The 23,395-nt window shown below is 44.4% G+C and overlaps 2 protein-coding genes and 1 long non-coding RNA gene across 3 annotated transcripts; 2 read left to right on the top strand and 1 right to left on the bottom strand.

The window, feature by feature from the left end:
• The first annotated feature begins 520 nt into the window (after positions 1-520).
• On the top strand, positions 521-6,330 carry LOC125513861 (uncharacterized). The gene is made up of 2 exons (XM_048679068.2): positions 521-1,038; positions 5,471-6,330. Exons 1-2 carry the CDS (start codon positions 666-668, stop codon positions 5,473-5,475), a joined length of 378 nt encoding a protein of 125 aa, XP_048535025.2. The 5' UTR covers positions 521-665; the 3' UTR covers positions 5,476-6,330.
• A 10,917-nt stretch (positions 6,331-17,247) lies between these two features.
• Positions 17,248-18,576, top strand: LOC125513129 (uncharacterized). The gene is made up of 3 exons (XR_015609135.1): positions 17,248-17,508; positions 17,606-17,781; positions 18,245-18,576. It is a non-coding gene; the product is annotated as an uncharacterized LOC125513129 (long non-coding RNA).
• A 2,534-nt stretch (positions 18,577-21,110) lies between these two features.
• On the bottom strand, positions 21,111-22,226 carry LOC147967093 (putative F-box protein At1g44080). Its single transcript, XM_087531044.1, has one exon. The coding sequence runs from the start codon at positions 22,224-22,226 to the stop codon at positions 21,111-21,113; it is 1,116 nt and encodes a 371-aa protein (XP_087387170.1).
• Between the last annotated feature and the right edge of the window lie 1,169 nt (positions 22,227-23,395).

Here is a 23,395-nt window from a genome sequence, read left to right as displayed (position 1 = left end):
CAGTGTCGCTGAACCCTACTTGGTCTAGTGAACATTTGGCAAGAAGAATCTGCCCAACTAGCTTGAATATGACAAGACCACCGCTGGCTGGCCACAAGACGAAGCCATCATCATCAAGCTAGGCATCTTCCACACGAGGTCTACTATAGTTGTTGTTGCTCTATTAATGTACAATAATCGACTAGCTGCTCGTAGTTCAAGCTTTGATCTAGCCTAGGAAACGTCATCCTGCTTAATTACTGCTTGCCTGCTTCACCATGTCATTCATGCGGTAGCTATCTTCTTATCAACAACGAGCGAAGGAGAGGTCACTGAGTGAGCAGCACCTTATCTTCAAGAAATAAGCATGCATCCTTTCAAGGTTTGGCTGCCGACTGTACTAAGCCACCGATTTCTTCCTCCAGCTCAGGAAGAAAGAGACATTTTTGTTCCTTCTAGCTGCCACTACCTTAACATGGACTGGTCTCCAATGGTACCTGTCTTGTATAGCTAGCCTAATTTGACTGGAATATGAGCACCAACACTATAAAACGAGGACTCATCACTGCCTCTTCCAAAGTGTGTGCACATTGCATACTCTCTTTCACGGTATACCCTCCATACACCCACCACACACACCAATTACCGACGCACACGCGGGCGTGGCCATACGATCGTCAGAGAAGATGGAGATGGCTATCGGCACAGCAAGCTGGCTCGTCGGCAAGGTGCTGAATAAGCTATCCGATGACTTGGTGGCTGCATATGTGGCCAGCTCCGATCTCGGCATCAACTCCGAGAAGATTAGATACAAGCTCCAGTACATGCAAGGGCTGCTGCACGCGGCCCAGGAGAAGGACGTGAGCAGTAACCCTGGCCTGCAGAGCTTGCTGGAGGGCCTGAGCAAGAAGGCTGATGAGGCTGAGGATGCCTTGGATGAGCTCCACTACTTCATGATCCAGGACAAGTTGGACGACACCAACAAGGCAGCCGCGGAGCTTGGTGATAGCCTCCGTGCTCATGCTCGCCATAGTCGCCATGCTGCTCGTCGCACCATCGGTAACTGGCTTGCACCCTTTTCTTCCTCGTCTTCACAACATGATGATGGTGGCTATGTTACGAAGTTGAAATTCGATAGAGTTGCCATGTCCAACAAAATCAAGTCAGTGATAGAGAGCATACACAACCTATGTGATCCTGTCTCTGACTTTCTGAATAAAATCCCAAATAATAACAGAGCTATCACGCGGCCTCAAACGGGTTCAACAATTACAGAGGATAAACTATATGGGAGGGGTGCCATTTTTGACCAAACTGTAAATGCACTCACCAGTGACACACATCTTGGTGAAATCCTTTCTGTTCTACCTTTTGTTGGCCCTGGAGGTATGGGAAAGACAACATTCACCCAACACTTGTATAATGATAAAAGGGTTGAGCAACACTTCACTGTCAAGGTCTGGATATGTGTGTCAACCGAGTTTCGTGTGCTAGACCTCACTCGGCAAATCCTTCGATGCATACCTGCAATTGAAAAAGAAGAACACAACTGTACAGTTGAAACAACCAGTTTAGACCAGCTTCAAAAATCCATTGCAGAGAGACTGAAGTGCAAAAGGTTTTTAATTGTCCTGGATGACATTTGGAAATTCAGTAGTGAAGCTGATTGGAAATACCTATTAGCTCCCTTCACAAAAGGGGAAACCAAGGGCAGTGTGGTTCTCGCCACAACTCGGTTTCCATCTACAGCACATTCGGTGAAAACAACTGATCCAGTAGAATTGCATGGCTTGGAGCCTGATGACTTCTTCGAGTTCTTTGAGGCATGTATATTTGGTCATAGCAAACCCAGGCATTACAAAGAAGACTTAATTAATCTCGCAAGAGATATTGCAAAGAAACTAAAGGGTTCACCCCTAGCAGCCAATACAGTTGGTCGTTTATTGAAGAAAAACATTTCTAGGGAATATTGGGTTGGAGTTCTTGAAAATAATGAGTGGAAAAATTCAAAGAATGATGGTGATATTATGCCATCTTTGAAAATTAGCTATGATTACCTTCCTTTCATTAAAAAAAATGTTTTTCATATTGTGCACTCTTCCCGGAAGACTATAAGTTTAGATATTTAGAAATTACTAGATTTTGGAGCGCGATAGGTATCCTGTCAAAAGATAAAAATTACTTAGATGAACTTGTAGACAATGGTTTTCTCATGAAGAAATCTGATTGGCCAGGTGATCAATACTATGTGATGCATGATTTATTGCATGAACTATCCAGGAATGTTTCATCACGAGAATGTGTCAATATAAGTAGTTCAAGTTTTAGTATCGAAGACATTCCACAATCGATTCAACACTTATCAATCACCATAGAGAATATATATGATGAAACTTTTGTGAAAAAATGGAAATATTGAAGGGCACGATAGACGTTAGAAGTTTGCGAACTTTGATGATTTTTGGGTCACATGATGCAAGACTAGCTAGCATTTTCAAAGATGCATTTGAAGAAATAAAGGCTCTCCGAGTATTATTTATATCAATGAACACTCCGAAATCCTTGCCCAAGAGCTTTTCGAAACTTATCCACCTCCGGTACCTTAAAATTAGTTCACCATATGGCTCAAAAGAAATGACATTACCTAGCACACTGTCTAGATTTTACCACTTGAAATTTTTGGACCTCCTATATTGGTATGGAAGTGAAATATTGCCCAAAGACATTTGCCACCTTGAGAACTTACGTCATTTCCATTCCACCAAAGAACTCCATTCCAATATCCCCAATGTTGGGAAGATGAAGTGTTTACAGGAGCTAAACGAGTTCTATGTTAGGAAAGAGGGTGATGGGTTTAAATTGAGAGAGCTTGGGGAATTGGGAGAGCTAGGAGGAGAACTCTGCATACGTAATCTTGAAACTGTGGCGTCCAAAGCAGAGGCTAGTTCTTCTGAACTGAAAAATAAAAGGAATTTGAAAGTGCTGGAATTAGTTTGGAGTACAGATCACCAAACGATATATGATGATGTTCTTGATGGTCTTCAACCACACCCTAATCTTAAGGTGCTTAGCATTGTAAATCCTGGTGTTGGCCCTTGTCCTAGATGGTTGTGTGGTGACATTAGCACAAAAAGGCTGGAAGCTCTCCATCTAGAGGGCCTATCTTGGGTTACTTTTCCACCTTTTGATCAGCTATACCGCACCTCAGCAGTCTCACTTTGAAGAATATTGTTGGGATGCACGTGTTTGGACCTGGCTTTAGTGGTGTTACAGAGAGAAGTTTCATGCACCTGAAGAGAATTGAGTTTGGTTGTATGCCAGAACTTGTCAAGTGGGTCGGGGAACCTAATAGCCATCTGTTTTCAAGGCTTGAAAGGATCAAGTTGGGAGATTGTCCCCTTCTCTACTGGTTCCCCTTCTTGGAGGGTTCTGACTTATTTACCAACCTACGCAGTCTTGATATTGATAATTGTCCCGAGTTATCTCAGTTGCCTCCCATGCCTCACAGCACTACACTAACAAATATGTGTTTGAGGAATGCTAGCTCAGTTATGCGATACACTGGAAATGATTTCACTATTGAAGGGCATTGCGGTGCTTTGGCCTTCCACAATATGGATAAAGTAGAGGTTATGAAAATTACAGATGTGTCGCATATTTCATTTTTAGACCTCCAAAGAGTAAACTCATTGACGAGTGCACATTTTAAGAAATGTGACCGCATGTTCTCTATGGAATTGGAAGACAACCTTGTCCTCTGTTCAGTTCAGAATCTTGTCATAGAGGAGTTATGTATTACTAGTGAATTGTTTTCAAAGATGTTGAAGTGTTTCCCAGCTGTTTCCCAATTTACTATGAAAGAGTGTAAGGAACTTGAACTTCTGCTTGGGGAGGATGGAGGACTCTCGAGCCTCAGGATGCTCCAATCATTTACAGGATTCAGCTGTGGGAAGTTGTTCTCTCGGTGGCACGAGGGAGAAGTAGGTGGAGGAGCTCATGCCATCAAACCTTTCCCTACTTCCCTCAGAGAACTTGATATTTCCTTGGAGCCAAGTATGCAGTCAATGGGTCTGCTCTCAAACCTCACGTCTCTCACAAGTCTAAGGCTGATAGGTTGTAAAGAACTAACAATGGATGGGTTCAATCTGCATATCACATTCAACCTCAAGAAATTGACTGTAAATGCTATGTATTTGAGTCAAGAGAAGAACTCTATAGCAGGGGGTCTGCTCTCAGAGATTGTAAGGAACAAATTGATGCATGCAGATTCTTTCCAGCTGGAAGAATTTATGGTGGATAGCATCTCGGCAGTGCTTACTGCTCCCATTTGCAGTCACCTTGCCGCTACCCTCCACACATTGGAGTTCTGCGATGATCAACGAGAGAGAACCTTCACAGAAGTGCAAGAGCAAGTGCTTAACCTCCTCACCTCCCTCCAACATTTGGAATTTCGATATTGCGGAAATCTTCGGTCCCTCCCTCAAGGGTTACCTTTCCTTTCTTCTCTCAAGACACTACATATATACGGTTGTAAGAAAATCCGCCGCCTGCCGCCCAAGGAGGGCTTCCCAGCTTCACTGGACAAGCTTCAAGTATGGTTTTGCAGTCCGAAGCTAACTAAGCAAGCCAAGAAATTGAAAGGAAGAGACCCATCGTTTTTGGTACAAGTACAAGGTATGTAACCCACGCAGGAGGTCTTAATTTGAGATGATGCCTCCTCATATGTCTTTGCTTCTGAGAACTTACAGGCTAACATGCTTTTGGTTGCAGAGTAACATGTATCAGACTGAATGAAACTAGGGAGGAGCAGCGAGAGATAACCCATGCGCAGGGGATCTGGAAATGGTGGGAATCTTTTCCGCTCCCTCTCAGATCTCAGGGTTTCCTGCCTCTCTCTCCCGCCCGTCGCGGCGGCGCTGGAGCGGAACGTTGGCGGCCATCCGATCTGTTCTGCGCGCGCGTCGGTGGATCTAGGTCACCATGTTAGGAGGTGCAACAGCGCCTCACATTCCCCTGAATTCTTATGAATTTTTTATGCGTTGGGCTTGTAGATTTCCCGGATTTGTCCGTCCATGGTTGTGGGCTTGTGGGGTTCAGAAATATTTGATGATTTCTCAAAAAATACAAGTCAGATGAGTTTTTTCTGTGCTTGCTCAATTGGCATGATTTCCCTCTTGCCTTATTTCGTATGCATGCTGTCTAGAGTCATGTTTTTTTTTGTCAATTTCAGATTGCTTTTACCACGCTTGTCGCATGGTCTGTCTACAGTCATGTGATGCAGATTTCATGCCACAACACCTGAATTATAGTATGGCGTATCTAATAAAGGCAATTCACGCCAGTAAAATCGTCATGAGAAGAAATACATCTGTTGTAACTATCTTTAAAAAAAGGAAATAACATGCATGAGCACATTCTGCACACTCATTACTCAATTCACAAAAAAAAAGGTGTGTGCTGACCTTGTTTTTATCTTACTGATGCGGTGCAGGGTAAGCAGCAGGCAAAAGGCGCGAGTGGGCAGCAGGTCCGCCAAATATATGGGGACACACAGTAGGCGTTCCAGCCAACGGTGGCGTCATTGTCGCCTGTAATGAGCGTGCCTTCCCTGTATGCCGCCCTTGTTGTGATACGAGCGCGAGGAAAGGAACCAATGATGTCCCCAGTGAAGACAATGCAAGAGGCTGAAAGGTTTGTCTCTATAGATGCAACCTGTCGATTTGTTATGTGATGTGTGTCTGAAAATAAGACATGGAATTCTGTGCTTTGTGCTTGCTTTATACGAGCCAAAGTTGTAGCATACTAGTCAGTATGCTTGTTTCTCAATATATAAAATTTCACTCATCCTCATCGTATCCTGTTAGTTTTGTGACTGCTTATAAATCATGATAATTAATTTGATGTGTACAGCACTTGCTTAAAAAGTTTAGGTGGCCCCTGAATTCAAGCAGATGATTTCAGGGAGATGAGGAAGAAGACGTTGATGACCTGGACAATGAGTTCAACTATAATAGGTAATGGAATGGCAAAGGTCAAGAGTAGCAGGTGTAGGGTCAAGGAGAAGATATTGATTTGTCTTCATTCTCGCCATGAACCTCATCATCTTATTTCTCGACTGACAAGTGGGCAACAGGTAAATATTTATCATCCAGGCACTTGCTTCTATTCATTTGAGACTTGAGCAGAACTCAGAATGGAGAAGAATATGGTCCCTGGGTTCCATTTATTGGAATTATGTTCCTTTTTTATTTTGTTTTCAACTGGTCAGATGCTCTTTTACGAAGGCTCAGGTTGTTTCTGTAGGAATGCCTTGCTCTCTTGTGCATTAATGCACTGGTAATATTCTTCTGACTTCTAGATAGACTTCTTAAGAAACATGCACGTAACCCGCCTCCAGTCTTAATTTGAGGTGATGCCTCCCCATTTGTGTACCTTCTGAAACCTGACGGTCTGCATGTTTCAATTAATTGTGGGCTGGTAGATGTATCCTGTCAGCGTTGTGGAGCTAGATGCATTAGGAATAGGTTCACACATTCAAGTCAATCTGCCGGTGAGTACCAAAAATCAACTTACGCTGCGTTTGGATGTCTGTATTGAGCCTTCGAATTGGATTTGGTATTGCTGCGCTGCCAATTCAGTTGTTTGGATGCACACCGAAACGTCAGACTGTAATGAGTCCAGATACAGAGGCGAATTCGCTCTCACGCGCCGAGGCATCCCGCAATACGGACCCCCACCACTCCGATTTGGGTCGAATTGGCCTACACCCGCATAAGAAAACGATTGGGGCGACATCCCCACGCGAGACCTGCTTTCTTTCCCCCGCGCGAGACCAAGGGCTAGACGAGCCGTGTCCATGGCAGCACACCGACGGCGGCACCCAGAGCAGCTCCTCTCGCCGGCTCTCCTCCTCCTCCTACGCCGGTACCGGCATCCCCGCTGCAGCTCGTTCCCCTTCCTCCCATGGCGCCCCATCTCCTCTGCCGCCCCGTCTCCTCTGCCGCCCCATGTCCTCCTCCCATGGCCGCCACGGCCAGGACCTAGCCGTCCACCGCCGCTCCTCATCCTCTACGACCGCTCCGGAATCCCTCCATGCCACCGGACCCCCTCCTCCTCGCTTGGGACTTGGCCTTCCTCCCTCTGATGCACATCTTCAGTTAGCTAGCTGTTATTTTTCTTCAGTTTCGTCAGGGGAGCAGCTCGGCAGCGGTACCAAGATGGTCCTCTACCTCAAGGACGATACACTATGCAGTCCAAGTCTTCTAAACTGTGATTGGCTTACTGCCCATGTCTTGATGTGATTTTGTGTTTAGTACAGCTGCACTAAACGGCGGCTAGATAGGCTTATTCTCGTCTAAACTGTACTGCATGATTTGAACTTGCCACCAAATCATGCTGTTGTATCTGATCATGATTGCTGTACATGATTAATCTTTTGTTTAACTATGATTGCTGTACATTTTACTCCTGTATAATTTCTATACAGTTTACTCATGTACATCAATCTGGAGTAATCATGATTTGAACTGTACAGGAATCTTCTGTATCAATCTTGTTTACCTTTGTATCTATCACGAGAAAAGTATGATTTTGCAAGCCATTTTTGAACTAAGATTGCTGAGATTGTGATTTGATGCATATAGAACAAAGCACTATGCAATTCCATAGTTTCCCGTCCAAACATGTTTTGATATTGAAACCTCACTGTGATTCCATGAGCCAATACAATGAGCATCCAAACAAGCGAATTCGTATTCATGTCCTTTACCATTGGTAGAAAAAGGGCCTATAGTCCCGGTTCGTAAGGGCCTTTAGTTCCGGTTCCTAATGTGTCGGTACTAATGCCCTGTACCTTTAGTCCCGATTCAATCCAGAACCGGGACTGATGGGCCTCCACGTGGGCAGTGCGCAGAGCCCAGGCAGGGACCAATAGGCATCCACGCGTCAGCATTTCTGTGGCTAGGGTTTTTGTTTTTTTTTTTGAAAGGGGGGGGGGGTTGGAGGTTTTGGGGGTTAATTTAGGTGTTTCATGTATTGTGTTAGCTAGCTATAATTAATAGAGAGAAGTGTCCTCTCTTACGTCCGTGCTTGGTCGACGCTACGTACTATACATACGTATAGAGAGGACTAGACACGCTAGTTAGCTAGTAAGCAAACGAAGGAAACAGAAAATCGTCATGAACATATATGCATACAGAGAGAAGTGATATCGACCACCTCTCCTCCTCCGAGAGATTGGTCGAACAACAAGTTCTCGTATATCTATCCGACACTACCGGCTACATATATACAATAATTATCTCTTACAAATATAATCATACGGACTCATGGTCCACATAGTATTCTTCGTCTTCAACGATCACTTGGTCAAGAAAGAATGCCGCCAATTCCTCTTGAATTGCTCGCATGCGAGCTAGTGCTAGGAGTTCATCCCACTTCTGAAACATCTAATTTGAAGAAGGGGGTCAATACATATATATATGAATGAATGAAACTCAATACAAATGATGGTAATAAAATAAAATTGTGAATGTTGTTATTTACGTACTTCATATTGTTCGTCAGAGTACCCGCCCCGCTCACAGGTCGTGTGGCGGATGGACTCGCAGATGTAGTATCCACAGAAATCATTCCCTTTTTCCTGCCACAACCACTTTACAAGAAATAGAGGTCAAACAAACTGATAAGCAAGAATGCTAAATGGTATTGATGAAACTAGCGCTTGAATCACTAGGGGATGCGCGGAACATGCTACTATAGTACTTACTTTCGGGTGTCTAAATTCCAGCTCCTTCGGCAGTCCCGGAACTGTTTTGGTGAATTTTCTCCAAACCCTGCCGGACAAAGAAAACAATTACTTGATATCAGGAAATGAACAAAGTTGCCGATATGGTGGATAATGATCGATTTAACTTCTTGAGGATTTCAGTCATGTCCGCATACTCCTGGGGATCTTTTCGTTTAGAGTCCAAGACGGTTACTACTCCCTGCTCAAGCCTAATCTCTAGGAGAATATAGTGAAAACTGCACACGCATGCATAACTCATCAATTACATTACTATAACCTGGACTAATATATAAGGGAAACCGAATATGCACAAGACAGTAACACTCACTTGAAGTTGTAAGGAAAGAGTATTATATATTTGTTTTTCATTTTTTTGAATGATCGTAGCAAGTTGGCCTCGGTACGAAGCTCATCAAAGTGTCAAAGGATTCAACAAAACCATGTCTTCATCATTAGGCGAAAGTAACATGTACATGATGGTACGAAGCTCTTCAAAATTGTTCTGGAACGGAGTCCCAGATAGGATAATTCGCTTTTTGGTACAAAGTTCAGCAAGAGCCTTCCGAATATCGCTATTTGGAAGGCCTTTGCTGAATTCGTACCAAAAGGCGGATTATCCTATCCGGGACTCCATTCCAGAACAACTTTGCAGAACTTCATACCAACATGCCCTGGTTACTTCCGGCTAATGATGAAGCCATGGATTTCTTCAATACTTTGACACTAGGAAACCTCTCTCGACCCCTCGGCGATCCTCGAACCCTCGATGACCCTGGAACCCTCGACCCCTAGACGACCCTGGAACCCTCGACCCTCGATCCCTAGACCCTATAGAACCCTCGAACCCTCGACCCTGAAACCCTCGACCCTTGACCCCATAACGACCCTCGAAGAAAAAAAGAAGAAAAAAAGAGGAGAAGAAGAAAGGAATAGTGGAGAGGAAGAGAAAATAGAATATTCTATATTCTATTTTCTCTTCCTCTCCACTATTCCTTTCTTCTTTTCCTCTTCTTTTTCTTCTTTTTTCTTCTTGTTAATTATTTATTTCTCCTCTTCTTTTCCTCTCCTCTTCTTCTTTCTTTTCTCTTCTTATTTTCTTCTTTCCTATCCTTCTTTTTCTCAAATTGTAACTTTTGCATATATAAAACTTTTCTAAAATTGTAACTTTTGCATATAGAAAGGAATAGAGGAGAAGATCGAAGAAAAAAAAGAAGAAAAAAAAGAGGAGAAGAAGAAAGGAATAGAGGAGAAGAAGAAAAAAATAGAAATTCTATTTTTTTCTTCTTCTCCTCTATTCCTTTCTTCTTCTCCTCTTCCTTTTCTTCCTCTCCTCTTCTTCTCCTTTTTCCTCTTCTTATTTTCCTTTTCCTCTCCTAAATATATAAAATTTTTCTAAAAATGAAACTAACCTAAAATGTACTAAATCAAAGAACATATATAGATAATCCTTTTCTAAATATATAAATTTAACTTTTTTGCATATATGAACATATATACACAGAGAACATACAAACATATATACATTTTTATAAAAAAGCAAAATACAAGCATATAATATATGAAAAAGCAAAAAGCAAAACATATATACATATATACACAGAGAACATACAAACATATATACATATATATATATATAATCTGAAAAAAACAAGCATATGAAAAAACAGGGGAGGGGCGGCGCCGGCCAGACCAAGGGAGGGGCAGGGGTGCGGGTTCGGCGGCGAGGACGGCGACGGGGCAGGGGGCGCGCGTTCGGCGGCGAGGAATGGGGCGGGGCAGGGCGACGGCGATGACGAGGGCGCGCGGGCCGGGGCCGGAGATGGCGCACGCAGCGACGAGGAGGAGGCCGGCGACGGCGCAAGCAGCGACGGGGACAAGGCCTGCGGCGGCGCGGGGCGACGGCGACGGGGAGCGGGCGACGACAGGCTCGGGGCGGCGACGACGACGACGAACGGCCTGGGGGCGTCGGGGCGAATGGGAGCGGTTGGCCAAAATTTCGCAAGTGTTGGCTTAGATAGCCAGAGCAATGGTCCCGGTTCGTGAAACCAACCGGGACCAATGCCCCCCTTTGGTCCCGGTTGGTGGCCCCGGTTGGTGCCACCAACCGGGACCAAAGGCCAATTTTCAGCAGCCCAAAGGGCGGGAAGCGGCGGCCTTTGGTCCCGGTTGGTGGCACCAACCGGGACTGAAGGGGGGCATTGGTCCCGGTTGGTGCCACGAACCGTGACCAATGCCCCCCTTTAGTCCCGGTTGGTGCCACCAACCGGGACCAATGGCCTTGTGCTGCCCCGCGCCCAAAAGTTTAGTCCCACCTCGCTAGCTGAAGGGCGCCGGCACTTGTTTATAAGCGCTGGTGTGCCTCCCCATTCGAGCTCCTCTCTTATGCAGGCTTTCGGGCCTAAACTTGCTACTGCCTGTGGGCCTATTGGGCCTTCTGCGGGCCTGAATCCTGGCCCATGTAGGGTTTCTAGTCGTATTCAGGTCGTGGAGGCCCAGTAGGTGGCATTTTTTGGTTTTTTCTTTTTTATTTCTACATTTTTTTGGTTTTTTATTTTTTTATTTCTACTTAAAACTAAATGCTTACAGTTTTTTTAGTGATTTCTTTTTTGCTTTTAGGTCACAAAAATTATAAACTTTCTGTTAGTGCCATTAGTTTTAAATTTCGAATAGTTTAAATTTGAATTTTTAAAAATTTGTGTGAATCACTAGTTTATGAATAACTTTACTATAAAAATAGAATTTTTTTTCTATTTATTTTTTATTTATACTTACAACTAAATACTTATAGTTTTTTAGTGATTTCTTTTTGATTTTATGTCACAAAAATTATAAACTTTCTGTTAGTGCCATTAGTTTTAAAATTTTGAATAGTTTAAATTTGTATTTTTTAAAATTTGTGTGAATCACTAGTTTATGAATAACTTTACTATAAAAATTGATTGTTTTTATTTTCATAAAAGTTTTGTAGTTCATTCTGTTTGCTATTAATTTATTCTTTGAGCTAAATGACCTTGAAATTGGAAAGCATTTAAAATGAACTCTAAAAAGGTTGAAAGTTGGCATGGTATCATCATTTCACCCACATAGCATGTTCCAAAAAGTAGAGAGGGTTACGACAAAAACTTGATGCACTTCGTGTACAAAATGGACAATCACTTTCGAAGTATCAAAGTTTCGGACAATAACTGCGCCACATCATTGGCTAGGACGAATGGTTCGTCTGTGTACCCAAGATTGTTTAGATCCACTGTTGTCATACCGTACTGTGGGTCTACCTGTACCCCGCCTCCTGACATATTGATCCATTTGCCTCAACACATAAAACCTTGAACCATAAGACATGAAAGCATTTCAAATGAACTCTGAAAAAGTTGAAAGTTGGGATGGTATCATAATTTCACCCACATAGCATGTGCATGTACAAAACGGACAATGGTAGCATGTTCGTGTGTTACAAAGTTGGCATGGTATTATCATAATAGTTGCGGGAGAAAGTCTTCACTTTTTCTTCACTTGTGTCATTTGCTTATTGCGCCGTAACCATGGATAATCTTCATTGTTTATCAGGATGCTTGGGTCAGCCTTGACATTGAAGGGAGGAATTTCATGAAACTTTTCATAATCTTCAGACATGTCTGTCTTGCCGTCCACTCCCAGGATGTCCCTTTTTCCTGAAAGAACTATGTGGCGCTTTGGCTCATCGTATGATGTATTCGCTTCCTTATCTTTTCTTTTTCTCGGTTTGGTAGACATGTCCTTCACATAGATAACTTGTGCCACATCATTGGCTAGGACGAACGGTTCGTCAGTGTACCCAAGATTTTTCAGATCCACTATTGTCATTACGTACTGTGGGTCTACCTGTACCCCGCCGCCTAAAAGATTGACCCATTTGCACTTAAACAAAGGGACCTTAAAATAAGGTCCGTAGTCAAGTTCCCATATGTCCACTATGTAACCATAATATGTGTCCTTTCCGCTCTCGGTTGCTGCATCAAAGCGGACACCGCTGTTTTGGTTGGTGCTCTTTTGATCTTGGGCGATCGTGTAAAATGTATTCCCATTTATCTCGTATCCTTTGTAAGTCAATACAGTCAAAGATGGTCACCTGGACAACAAGTACAACTCATCACAAATAGTGTTGTCACCTCTGAGACGTGTTTCCAACCAACTGCTGAAAGTCCTGATGTGTTCACATGTAATCCAGTCGTTGCATTGCTCCGGGTGTTTGGAGCGCAGACTGTTCTTGTGTTCATCGACATACGGGGTCACCAAGGTAGAGTTCTGTAGAACTGTGTAGTTTGCTTGAGACCAAGAATATCCGTCCCTGCATATTATTGAGTCTCTTCCAAGAGTGCCTTTTCTAGTCAGTCTCCCCTCATACTGCGATTTAGGGAGACCTATCTTCTTAAGGCCAGGAATGAAGTCAACACAAAACCCGATAACATCCTCTGTTTGATGGCCCATGGAGATGCTTCCTTCTGGCCTAGCGCGGTTACGGACATATTTCTTTAGGACACCCATGAACCTCTCAAAGGGGAACATATTGTGTAGAAATATAGGCCCCGGGATGACAATCTCGTCGACTAGATGAACTAGGACGTGCGTCATGATATTGAAGAAGGATGGTGGGAACACCAGCTCAAAACTGACAAGACATTGCGCCACATCACTCCTTAGCCTTGGTACGATTTCTGGATCGACCGCCTTCTGAGAGATTGCATTGAGGAATGCACATAGCTTCACAATGGCCAATCGGACATTTTCCGGTAGAAGCCCCTTCAATGCAACCGGAAGCAGTTGCGTCATAATCACGTGGCAGTCATGAGACTTTAGGTTCTGAAACTTTTTCTCTGGCATATTTACTATTCCCTTTATATTCGACGAGAAGCCAGTCGTGACCTTCATACTGAGCAGGCATTCAAAGAAGATTTCTTTCTCTTCTTTCGTAAGAGCATAGCTGGCAGGACCTTTATACTGCTTCGGAGGCATGCCGTCTTTTTCGTACAAACGTTGCAGGTCCTTCCGTGCCTCAGGTGTATTTTTTGTCTTCCCATACACGCCCAAGAAGCCTAGCAGATTCACGCAAAGGTACTTCATCACGTGCATCACATCGATTGAGGAGCGGACCTCTAGGTCTTTCCAGTAGGGTAGGTCCCAAAATATAGATTTCTTCTTCCACATGGGTGCGTGTCCCTCAGCGTCATTCGGAACAGCTAGTCCACCGGGACCCTTTCCAAAGATTACGTAGTGTAAATCATTGACCATAGCAAGCACGTGATCACCGGTGCGCATGGCGGGCTTCTTCCGGTGATCTGCCTCGCCTTTGAAATGCTTGCCTTTCTTTCGACATTGATGGTTGGTCGGAAGAAATCGATGATGGCCCAGGTACACATTCTTCCTGCATTTGTCCAGGTATATACTTTCAGTGTCATCTAAACAGTGCGTGCATGCGTGATATCCTTTGTTTGTCTGTCCTAAAAGGTTACTGAGAGCGGGCCAATCGTTGATGGTCACGAATAGCAACGCCTTAAGGTTAAATTCCTCCTGTCTGTGCTCATCCCACGTACGTACACCGTTTCCATTCCACAGTTGTAAAAGTTCTTCAACTAATGGCCTTAGGTACACATCAATTTCGTTGCCGGGTTGCTTAGGGCCTTGGATGAGAACTGGCATATAAATGAACTTCCGCTTCATGCACATCCAAGGAGGAAGGTTATACATACATAGAGTCACGGGCCAGGTGCTGTGATTGCTGCTCTGCTCCCTGAAAGGATTAATGCCATCCGCGCTTACAGCAAACCATACATTCCTTGGGTCCTTTGCAAACTCATCCCAGTACTTTCTCTCGATTTTTCTCCACTGCGACCCGTCAGCGGGTGCTCTCAACTTCCCATCTTTCTTTCGGTTCTCACTGTGCCATCGCATCAACTTGGCATGCTCTTCGTTTCTGAACAGACGTTTCAACCGTGGTATTATAGGAGCATACCACATCACCTTCGCGGAACCCTCTTCCTGGGGGGCTCGCCGTCAACATCACCAGGGTCATCTCGCCTGATCTTATACCGCAATGCACCGCATACCGGGCATGCGTTCAGATCCTTGTATGCACCGCGGTAGAGGATGCAGTCATTAGGACATGCATGTATCTTCTCCACCTCCAATCCTAGAGGGCATACGACCTTCTTTGCTGCGTATGTACTGTCGGGCAATTCGTTATCCTTTGGAAGCTTCTTCTTCAATATTTTCAGTAGCTTCTCAAATCCTTTGTCAGCCACAACATTCTCTGCCTTCCACTGCAGCAATTCCAGTACGGTACCGAGCTTTGTGTTGCCATCTTCGCAATTGGGGTATAACCCTTTTTTGTGATCCTCTAACATGCGATCGAACTTCAGCTTCTCCTTTTGACTAATGCATTGCGTCCTTGCATCGACAATGACCCGGCGGAGATCATCATCATCGGGCACATCGTCTGGTTCCTCTTGATCTTCAGCAGCTTCACCCGTTGCAGCATCATTGGGCACATCGTCTGGTTCCTCTTGATCTTCACCAGCTCCCCCCGTTGCAGCATCACCGTATTCAGGGGGCACATAGTTGTCATCGTAGTCTTCTTCTTCGCCGTCTTCCATCATAACCCCTATTTCTCCATGCCTCGTCCAAACATTATAGTGTGGCATGAAACCCTTGTAAAGCAGGTGGGAGTGAAGGATTTTCCGGTTAGAGTAAGACCTCGTATTCTCACATTCAGTGCATGGACAACACATAAAACCATTCTACTTGTTTGCCTCAGTCGCATCAAGAAACTCATGCACGCCCTTAATGTACTCGCGGGTGTGTCTGTCACCGTACATCCATTGCCGGTTCATCTGCGTGCATTATATATAATTAAGTGTCCAAATTAATAGAAGTTCATCATCACATTAAAACCAAAGTGCATACATAGTTCTCATCTAACAACATATAGCTCTCCAGAGCATCTAATTAATTAAACCATACATTGAAACTATGTAAAACATTTCAATGCGAAAACAAATGCGATCATAATCGCAACCAAGGTAACAATTGATCCAACGGCATAATGATACCAAGCCTCGGTATGAATGGCATATTTTCTAATCTTTCTAATCTTCAAGCGCATTGCATCCATCTTGATCTTGTGATCATCGACGACATCCGCAACATGCAACTCCAATATCATCTTCTCCTCCTCAATTTTTTTTATTTTTTCTTCAACAAATTGTTTTCTTCTTCAACTAAATTTAACCTCTCGACAATAGGGTCGGTTGGCATTTCCGATTCACATACATCCTAGATAAATAAAATCTATGTCACGTTGGTCGGCATAATTTTCATAAACAATAAATGAACCAATAGTTATAAAGATAATATACATATCACATCCGAATCATAGACAGGACGAGGGCCGACGGGGGTGGATACCAAAACCATCGCACTATATAAGATGCAATAATAAATGTAAGAAAATGATACAAGTATCTATCTAAACATACAAGTAAGAATATTTTTCCTTTCAGAAAGAAGATATGAACAAGAGGCTCACCACGGTGGTGTCGGTGATGAGATCGGCGCGGGTGATCGACGGCGGTGAAGACGGGGACGGGGCGTGACGGACCGCTAAATCTAGACAAATCTCGAGGAAATGGAGTATGGAGGTCGAGCTTCGAGAGGAGAAAGCTTAAGTAGTGTGGCTCGGGCATTCCATCGAACACCTCATGCGCATAGGAGGTGAGCTAGAGCACCACAAAGCCCTCTCCCCCTCGGCCAGAAAAAACAGAGCACTGTGCTCTGCTCTTGCGCGAGGGGGTATATATAGGCACCTCATTGGTCCCGGTTGGTGACATGATCCGGGACTAAAGGGGAGCCTTTGGTCCCGGTTCAAGCCATCAACCGGGACCAATGGTGGTGGGCCAGGAGCCAGGCCCATTGGTCCCGGTTCGTCCCACCAACCGGGACCAAAAGGTCCAGACGAACCGGGACCAATGGCCCACGTGGCCCAGCCGGCCCCCTGGGCTCACGAATCGAGACCAATGCCCACATTGGTCCCGGTTCTAGACTGAACCGGGACTAATGGGCTGACCCGGCCTGGACCAAAGCCCTGTTTTCTACTAGTGTACAGTTTCCTTGCTGAATTGGAATTGAAACCAATTCAATACGGAGGCCTCTAATACAGACATCCAAACACAGCGTTATGTTTTTTAGATCATTTTTTTGTTCACACTGCATGCAGCCATTTGGATTGCTTCTTCGTTAATTTACACAGAATTTGTAGCCCATTCACATGCTTCTGCGTCTAGAAATTGAACTTGTAGGAAAATAACTTCTTCTTTGCAACCCCCTCGCACCAGTGTGCATAGATTTTTTTTATTTTTTATAATCAGATCTAAATTCCACATAAGGCTTTACTAGTTTTCTTCTCTCATATTACATTGCACTTATTTTTCGAATGGCATGTTACAATTTGCATGTAACAGCTGCATGCATGATTCCACTTCCGTAGGAACTCATCAAGTGAAAACTTTGTAGCAGAAATATTGAAAAGGCGGTAAATTCAGCAATCTTCTGTTTTTCTTTTTTCGGGACTAGAAACAGTCAGAAGAATGGGCATTTGGCAGCTTGGCATTCAGGACATAACTCAAGTGAGATGATAACAGCAACAAAAGCAATTGTCTTGATAGTTTGAAGGAACTGTTGTCTCCTGTATTTGACCACAAATTCCAAAGGTTAGTTGGTCAATCTTTCCATCAAAATGGGCAATCCGATGTGCCAAATGCCGGGGTACTTGCATCACACTGGCATGTGAACTTGCTTATCATTCAGGCATTCGTCTCAATTTCTGAAGCCCAACCTGGAGGATTCAATCATTCATTCAAGGTGTATAATTTCTGTTCTGGACTATAGGCGGCATAATCTCTGTGCTCCTTTTGTTCTCCTAGCTCAATGGTGGAGTAATTGCGCCAAGAGAAGTCAGCAAGTTCACCATGAAGCAAACAAAGGTGCTCTACTGCACACAACAATATTTTCGGTTCTTCCCATGAATCATTGCCTTGATTCAGTTTTTTTTAATTCAGTATGTACGGAAGAACAAGTATTCAAACATGTATTCTGAACTTTGACATGGTATCACATTATGTGTTCAGGACTCGGCTACTATGTTGGTATGCATTTGTTTTGACATTAATTTCATATGCTTCGATGGCTTTTGATGTGTTTTTATGTACCCAATTCCGCAGTTAAGTCTCGAAGTGCAATTGTCTTACATGGTGATGTAGTTGTTTTGCTGTCCTGATTTAAAGTAGGCATACAAACTACCGCAAACACAAGTAGTAGTATGTGGCAACAGTTTCGTTCTAAACATATTTTATTTAGCAAATCGGTATTTACAAGTCTATTTTGTTCAGCATGTCTCTCTATTGCCAAATGTCAAGTGCCAACCTGTCCTCTATTTGTACAATACAGTGGAATGGCAGCCTCTTGTGGCAAGTTCAGTGTCACCTGTTTCCCCAATTCCGGTATGTTGCTCCCTCTGTAGCCACACTTCTTCCACAAGTTGCTCGACGCGGTCTGTTGCTCCCTCTGTAGCCTACTGCTTCCTCCGTATTGAGGAGTCTGGGGCCAACCTGGTGAGGAGTCTAAAATGGTAAATATCAGTAAAGCATCATTTCATCATCTTGTAGGATTTTCTAAAATTGAACTGTGGCAGTTGGCAGATTTGGGTTCAGACAGAGTTCCTCCATCCAGAGAAACGTGTCTTGGTATTTTTGCGAAGCTAATGGCTCCTGCATCTGGCCACAAATTCCAATGGTTAGTCAGTCAGCCATTCTTTCCATCCAAATGAGCGATCCAATGTTTCATATGCTGTCTTTTGGGACTTCCATCACACTAACCTGTTACTTGTGAACTTAGTTTAGTCATTCAGGTTTTTCCTCTCAACATGTGGACCTAAACTTGGAAGAATTCATGATTCAAGGTGTATCATGGCTGCTCTGGACGATATATGCTATAGGCTGTACAATCTTCATCGAAGTCTTCTTTTGTGTGGGGTTTATCCGCCTGGGGATTCTTCAAAGAAGAAAGCCTTGCCATTTGCCAAGCAGATTGATGGACCAGTTGCACTCAGAATTCGGCCATTCACCACCATGAAGCAAATTAGGTGCTTTACTTTGGGCCAACAACATTTTTCTGTTATTCCCATAGAATCCGCACCCCGCTGATAGAGTACCTATTTTCTACAGTGTGTCTATGGAGGAACAACGCCAAATAGCATACTGAAACTTAAAATGGCGTTCTACTCCATGCCGAGGATTCCGGGATGGATGCCGGTATGTATCAGTTTTGACTTCCTGTGATATTTTATTGCATCAGGAAGATTCAGTTGGTGCGGCACTCCCTGCACCTCTACGTGATGCTCACTGCAGACCACCCGTCGCATCCTCTGCAACAAGGAGTCCGGGGGCTGACGGCAAGTGCTCGCACAGGGATGACACTTTCTCTCCCACCTCCTTGACGTCCACAGCATCCTCCGCCTACTCTTCCTCCGGTTGCGCACATCACGGGCGTGGTTACAGCCAGAGGCCTAGCTCTCCCACTATGCGGACGAGGAACTCCTGGCTGACCTGGCTCGCTCCAAGTGCCCTGCGCCCTAAGATCTGGCAGCTACTCCCGGTCCAGGCATCACTGGTATGCATAGTTTTAAATAGCATGCTAAGCATCTTAGGGGCGGACCTCTTTCAAATGCTATAGCGTGCTATAGAGAAGCTATAGCGCGCTATTTAAAATGTTTGTTCATTTGTTTGGACCAAAGTCTCTTAGCGCAAGACCTTTTGTAAACGCTATAGCGTGCTATAACGGAGCTATAGCGGGCTATTTAAAATAGTGCTGATATGTAGTGCATATTTTCAAATATAATTCACTTCCTAATTCCTATGCCTTGATTTAGATTAAGCATACCAAATTCTGCTATTTACACGTGAATAAATTGAATATTTCTGATCCTAGCTAAATGCCTAACCTCTCCTCTCTACTTTTCAGTGGAGCGGCAAAACACAAACGGCCCGATGCCAGTGACGCACACGCTCCCTCGACGAAGCACTCGCCACGGCCGGCTCTTCATGAAAGAAGAACCAGGCTGCCCTCCCGTTTCTCACTCGCCTTCTGCGCTCCACTGGACTGGCGAGCAATGGCACTTACTCCATCAATGCCAACCGCATCATCTTCTGTTTGATGCGCCCACATGCTAGCTGCCTGCCTCTGCGACTCTGCCGACTCCCTGCAGCTCCTACCTCGACCTTGCCATCTTCGACTCCGGCAAAGCCTGTTGGGTCCTTGTAGCCGGTGTAATTTGGGTCTGGCCAACAGCGCCCGGCTTGTCTAAAAGCAGGGAGCAGCTCATCACCATCAGCCTGTAGCTATTGAATAAACGTCTATTAGACCACACGAATATATATGCGATGATCCATGGTGTGTGGATAAATAGTATATGTATTGATGTATACACAGAAGACACCAAGGAGTATGGTCTTGTTGTGCATATTGATTCAGATGCATCCGATCAGTGAATACCATTTAATATAACTCCTCGTAAACAATTTTGTAGGCGGAATCCAAGACTGGAGAAGGGACACGTTACTGCTACATTCATGAAGTACATAAAGCCTTGTAAATTCAGGCAGCTTATACAAGTCATCTATGCCAAATAGGATCATTTAAAAACAAGTCATCTATGCCAAATACAAGTCATCTACAAGTCATCTATACCAATTTATTAACACTTTTCTCTGATGCATCATTTAAACCACATAAAATTTCACATTATGCCCTTTCTTTCGTCCTCCCTTACTCAACCACCTCAACAAACTCAACGTGTTATTAATTGACCCAATAAAATTATATTTTCTTTTCTAAGCCAATAAATGTTTGTATATGCTACACATGCTTGTTTGAATTACATAAGGATCTGATATGAATCTATATATGTGGTATGGTATGTGTCATTGCACGATACAAGTTATTACCATGAACCCAAAACTGATTAGCATAACATCAAAATGTATTGTCGAAACGCATAGCCAAAAACATTAATCGAAAGAAGATAGTAATGAATGATTAATAATCTTTGTAGATATATGTCACGACACGATATTTCAACCATCCTATAGATTGATAATGACTATCTTAACAAGGCACGTATACCTCTAAATAAATGGTGATTTTGTATTCTACAACTATTTCTATAATCTATAGGGTTCAAATTATTGTAAAAGGTTGACTTTAATACCTCATATATACTAAGCTAAAGGTGCCATGATAGACTACTCTTGGTGGGTTAGAAATCCAAAGGGAGAACCCACATGCCACCTGGAGCACGAGCAACTACATACGATCTAATCTTCCACGTGGCATCGTCACTTGTAGGATATACATGGCCACCACGATCTTCCAACGTCGCTGAGCAAACCATGTCATCGGTACTGTAGATGCAGTTTCTTTGCAGCCCACCGCGCCCAACAGTGGACATGTACACAACCTTGGACCACGTTTTCCCCAAGAAGACAGCATAGTCACCTAGACATGTTACCTCCTCCCACTCGTGGGCGTACTCTGCCGTCGTCGATCCATCAACAAGCTCAAACACCCTGAAGAAAGGCCCGCAAAAGGCTTCACATGATGACGACCAGTTCCTCACCACCATCGCTGGCTTGCCGTGTAGATCAACGATGTTCTTCGGATGCCTGGCAGGGCAGCTGCCTGTTCGGATTGATAATGCGTGGGGTTCGCCGGTGAGCATGGGCTTGCCATCTTGATCAACACCTATTTGGAACCTGACCAATTCCTCGAACATGGTGAGGCCAAATAATTGTCCATTGCAGAATACGATGTCCACAAGCCCGTATACGGGTCCTCCTTCCGTCCACTTGTTGTTCGGACAAGCAATCCTGCATAAGGCGAGACGGTGTCGGGGGGTGATGGTAGCGAGGATGCAGCCGGTTGAGGCGGGGGATTCTGAAAACACAATCTTCCGGATGTCGTTCCAGCCGCCGCCTAGGCAGAGTGTGGACATGTTCTTGGCGGGGAGCGGCACCTCAACACTGGAGAAGAGGTTCACGACCGCGAGCTGCATGTCGTGCCCAAGCGCGGCGACCCAGCCGCCGTCATGGGCTCCCACGAACCGCTTGCCGACCGCCTGGCTCGGCAGCGACATGCGGAAGACCCGGCCATCCTCGGGGCAGTACACCTTCGTCTTGTTGTCGTCCTCGCGGGCGTCCCTGAACATGAGCCACGGGAGGACCGGCGGCGCCGCGTGCGGCGAGGTGATTGTGGTGGCTCGCCACGACCTGCATACCGCCGCGAAGCGGGCGCGGTTGAGCGGACCGGCGACCTTGCTGTAGACCAACTGGAGGAGGTCGTCGGGGAGATCGGACCACTGGACTGGCATCGTCATCCGTGGGGTGCTCGGTTTGATGCTAGGGGTGCGGCGCCGCCGCCGGCCCATCGATGGATCCGCGACGACGATCGACCGAAGACTTGTTTGGCTGAGTTTCGATCGCCGGCGGAGGTCTAGGTTTAATTACCTTTTTTTTCATTGAAGTTGGGCAATCTCTGAAACCCACCGGCCCAGGCCTGCTATGATAGAGATGATGATGCGGTCCAATAACCAGGGCCAGTGGCCGGTTCCCTCTCCGTAGATAGCTACTACCATGCTGAGGATTCTCAAAAAAAAAAGTCCGTTCCTCAAAAAAAAAGTATTAGGTTATCCCATGCCACCAATTAAAAACATTAAAATTTTAAAGCTCCGATTTTTTTGAAAAGAATCAGGAATTTTCACACACATGTGCCTACAAGCCCTAAAAAAGAGTGAACTTGATCTCGTGTGATGGTTTCTTTAATGAGATAGGAGGGAAACCCCCTCTTTCGTTCAAAAAAAAAATACAAGCCCTAAAAATTCAGATCTAAAATACACTTTGAGGAACAAAAAAAGAAGACAAATCCATCATGAATTGTGTCAAAAGAAGACAAAAGCAAAAAATGACACTATTCACATCTAGATTACTATTTTTTCCCTCTCCATGTGTATTTCAAATTTAGATCTGATTTCTTCTAGGGATTATAGACACATCTCTTTTGAATGCTCATGATTTCCTTCAGAACTTTTTAATATCTAAATTTGTACTTGTTGAATTGGGAGCATATAAGGGTTGGTATCACTAGATATTTTCCCATGTAATCATCTACTCCCTCTATCCAGAAATACTTGTCCGAGAAATGTATACAATTGGATGTATCTAGAACTAAAATACATCTATCCATTCTCCCGAAAAGTATTTGCGGATGGAAGGAGTATATGTTTGCACCTAAATTTCCTAGTTTTGCTCTTAGGAAAAGAAAGAAAAAACCTGGACCAGCTCCATCCTCTGAGCACACATCAAACATTGGTGAGAAACACGACCACACTAGCATATCACTCGCTGGCTATAAAGACGAGCACATTGAGGCCATCGACCAAACTGCACGCACATTACAACTTGTTGTTGTCCTCTGCACTGCTCTCACTCACCACACACAAAGCCAATAGTTCGCTGGAGGAGGTGATGAAGGTGTCTGTCGATGCTG

This window comes from Triticum urartu, chromosome 6A, assembly GCF_056163025.1.
Source record: "Triticum urartu cultivar PI428250 chromosome 6A, HENAU_Tu73, whole genome shotgun sequence".
Classification (NCBI taxonomy): domain Eukaryota; kingdom Viridiplantae; phylum Streptophyta; class Magnoliopsida; order Poales; family Poaceae; genus Triticum; species Triticum urartu.
This window is presented reverse-complemented; position numbering and strand designations above follow the sequence as displayed.

Excerpts from the sequence above, each read along its gene's own strand:
- LOC147967093 (XM_087531044.1), bottom strand. The coding sequence starts at position 22,226 with ATGACGATGCCAGTCCAGTGGTCCGATCTCCCCGACGACCTCCTCCAG.
- LOC125513861 (XM_048679068.2), top strand. The coding sequence starts at position 666 with ATGGAGATGGCTATCGGCACAGCAAGCTGGCTCGTCGGCAAGGTGCTG.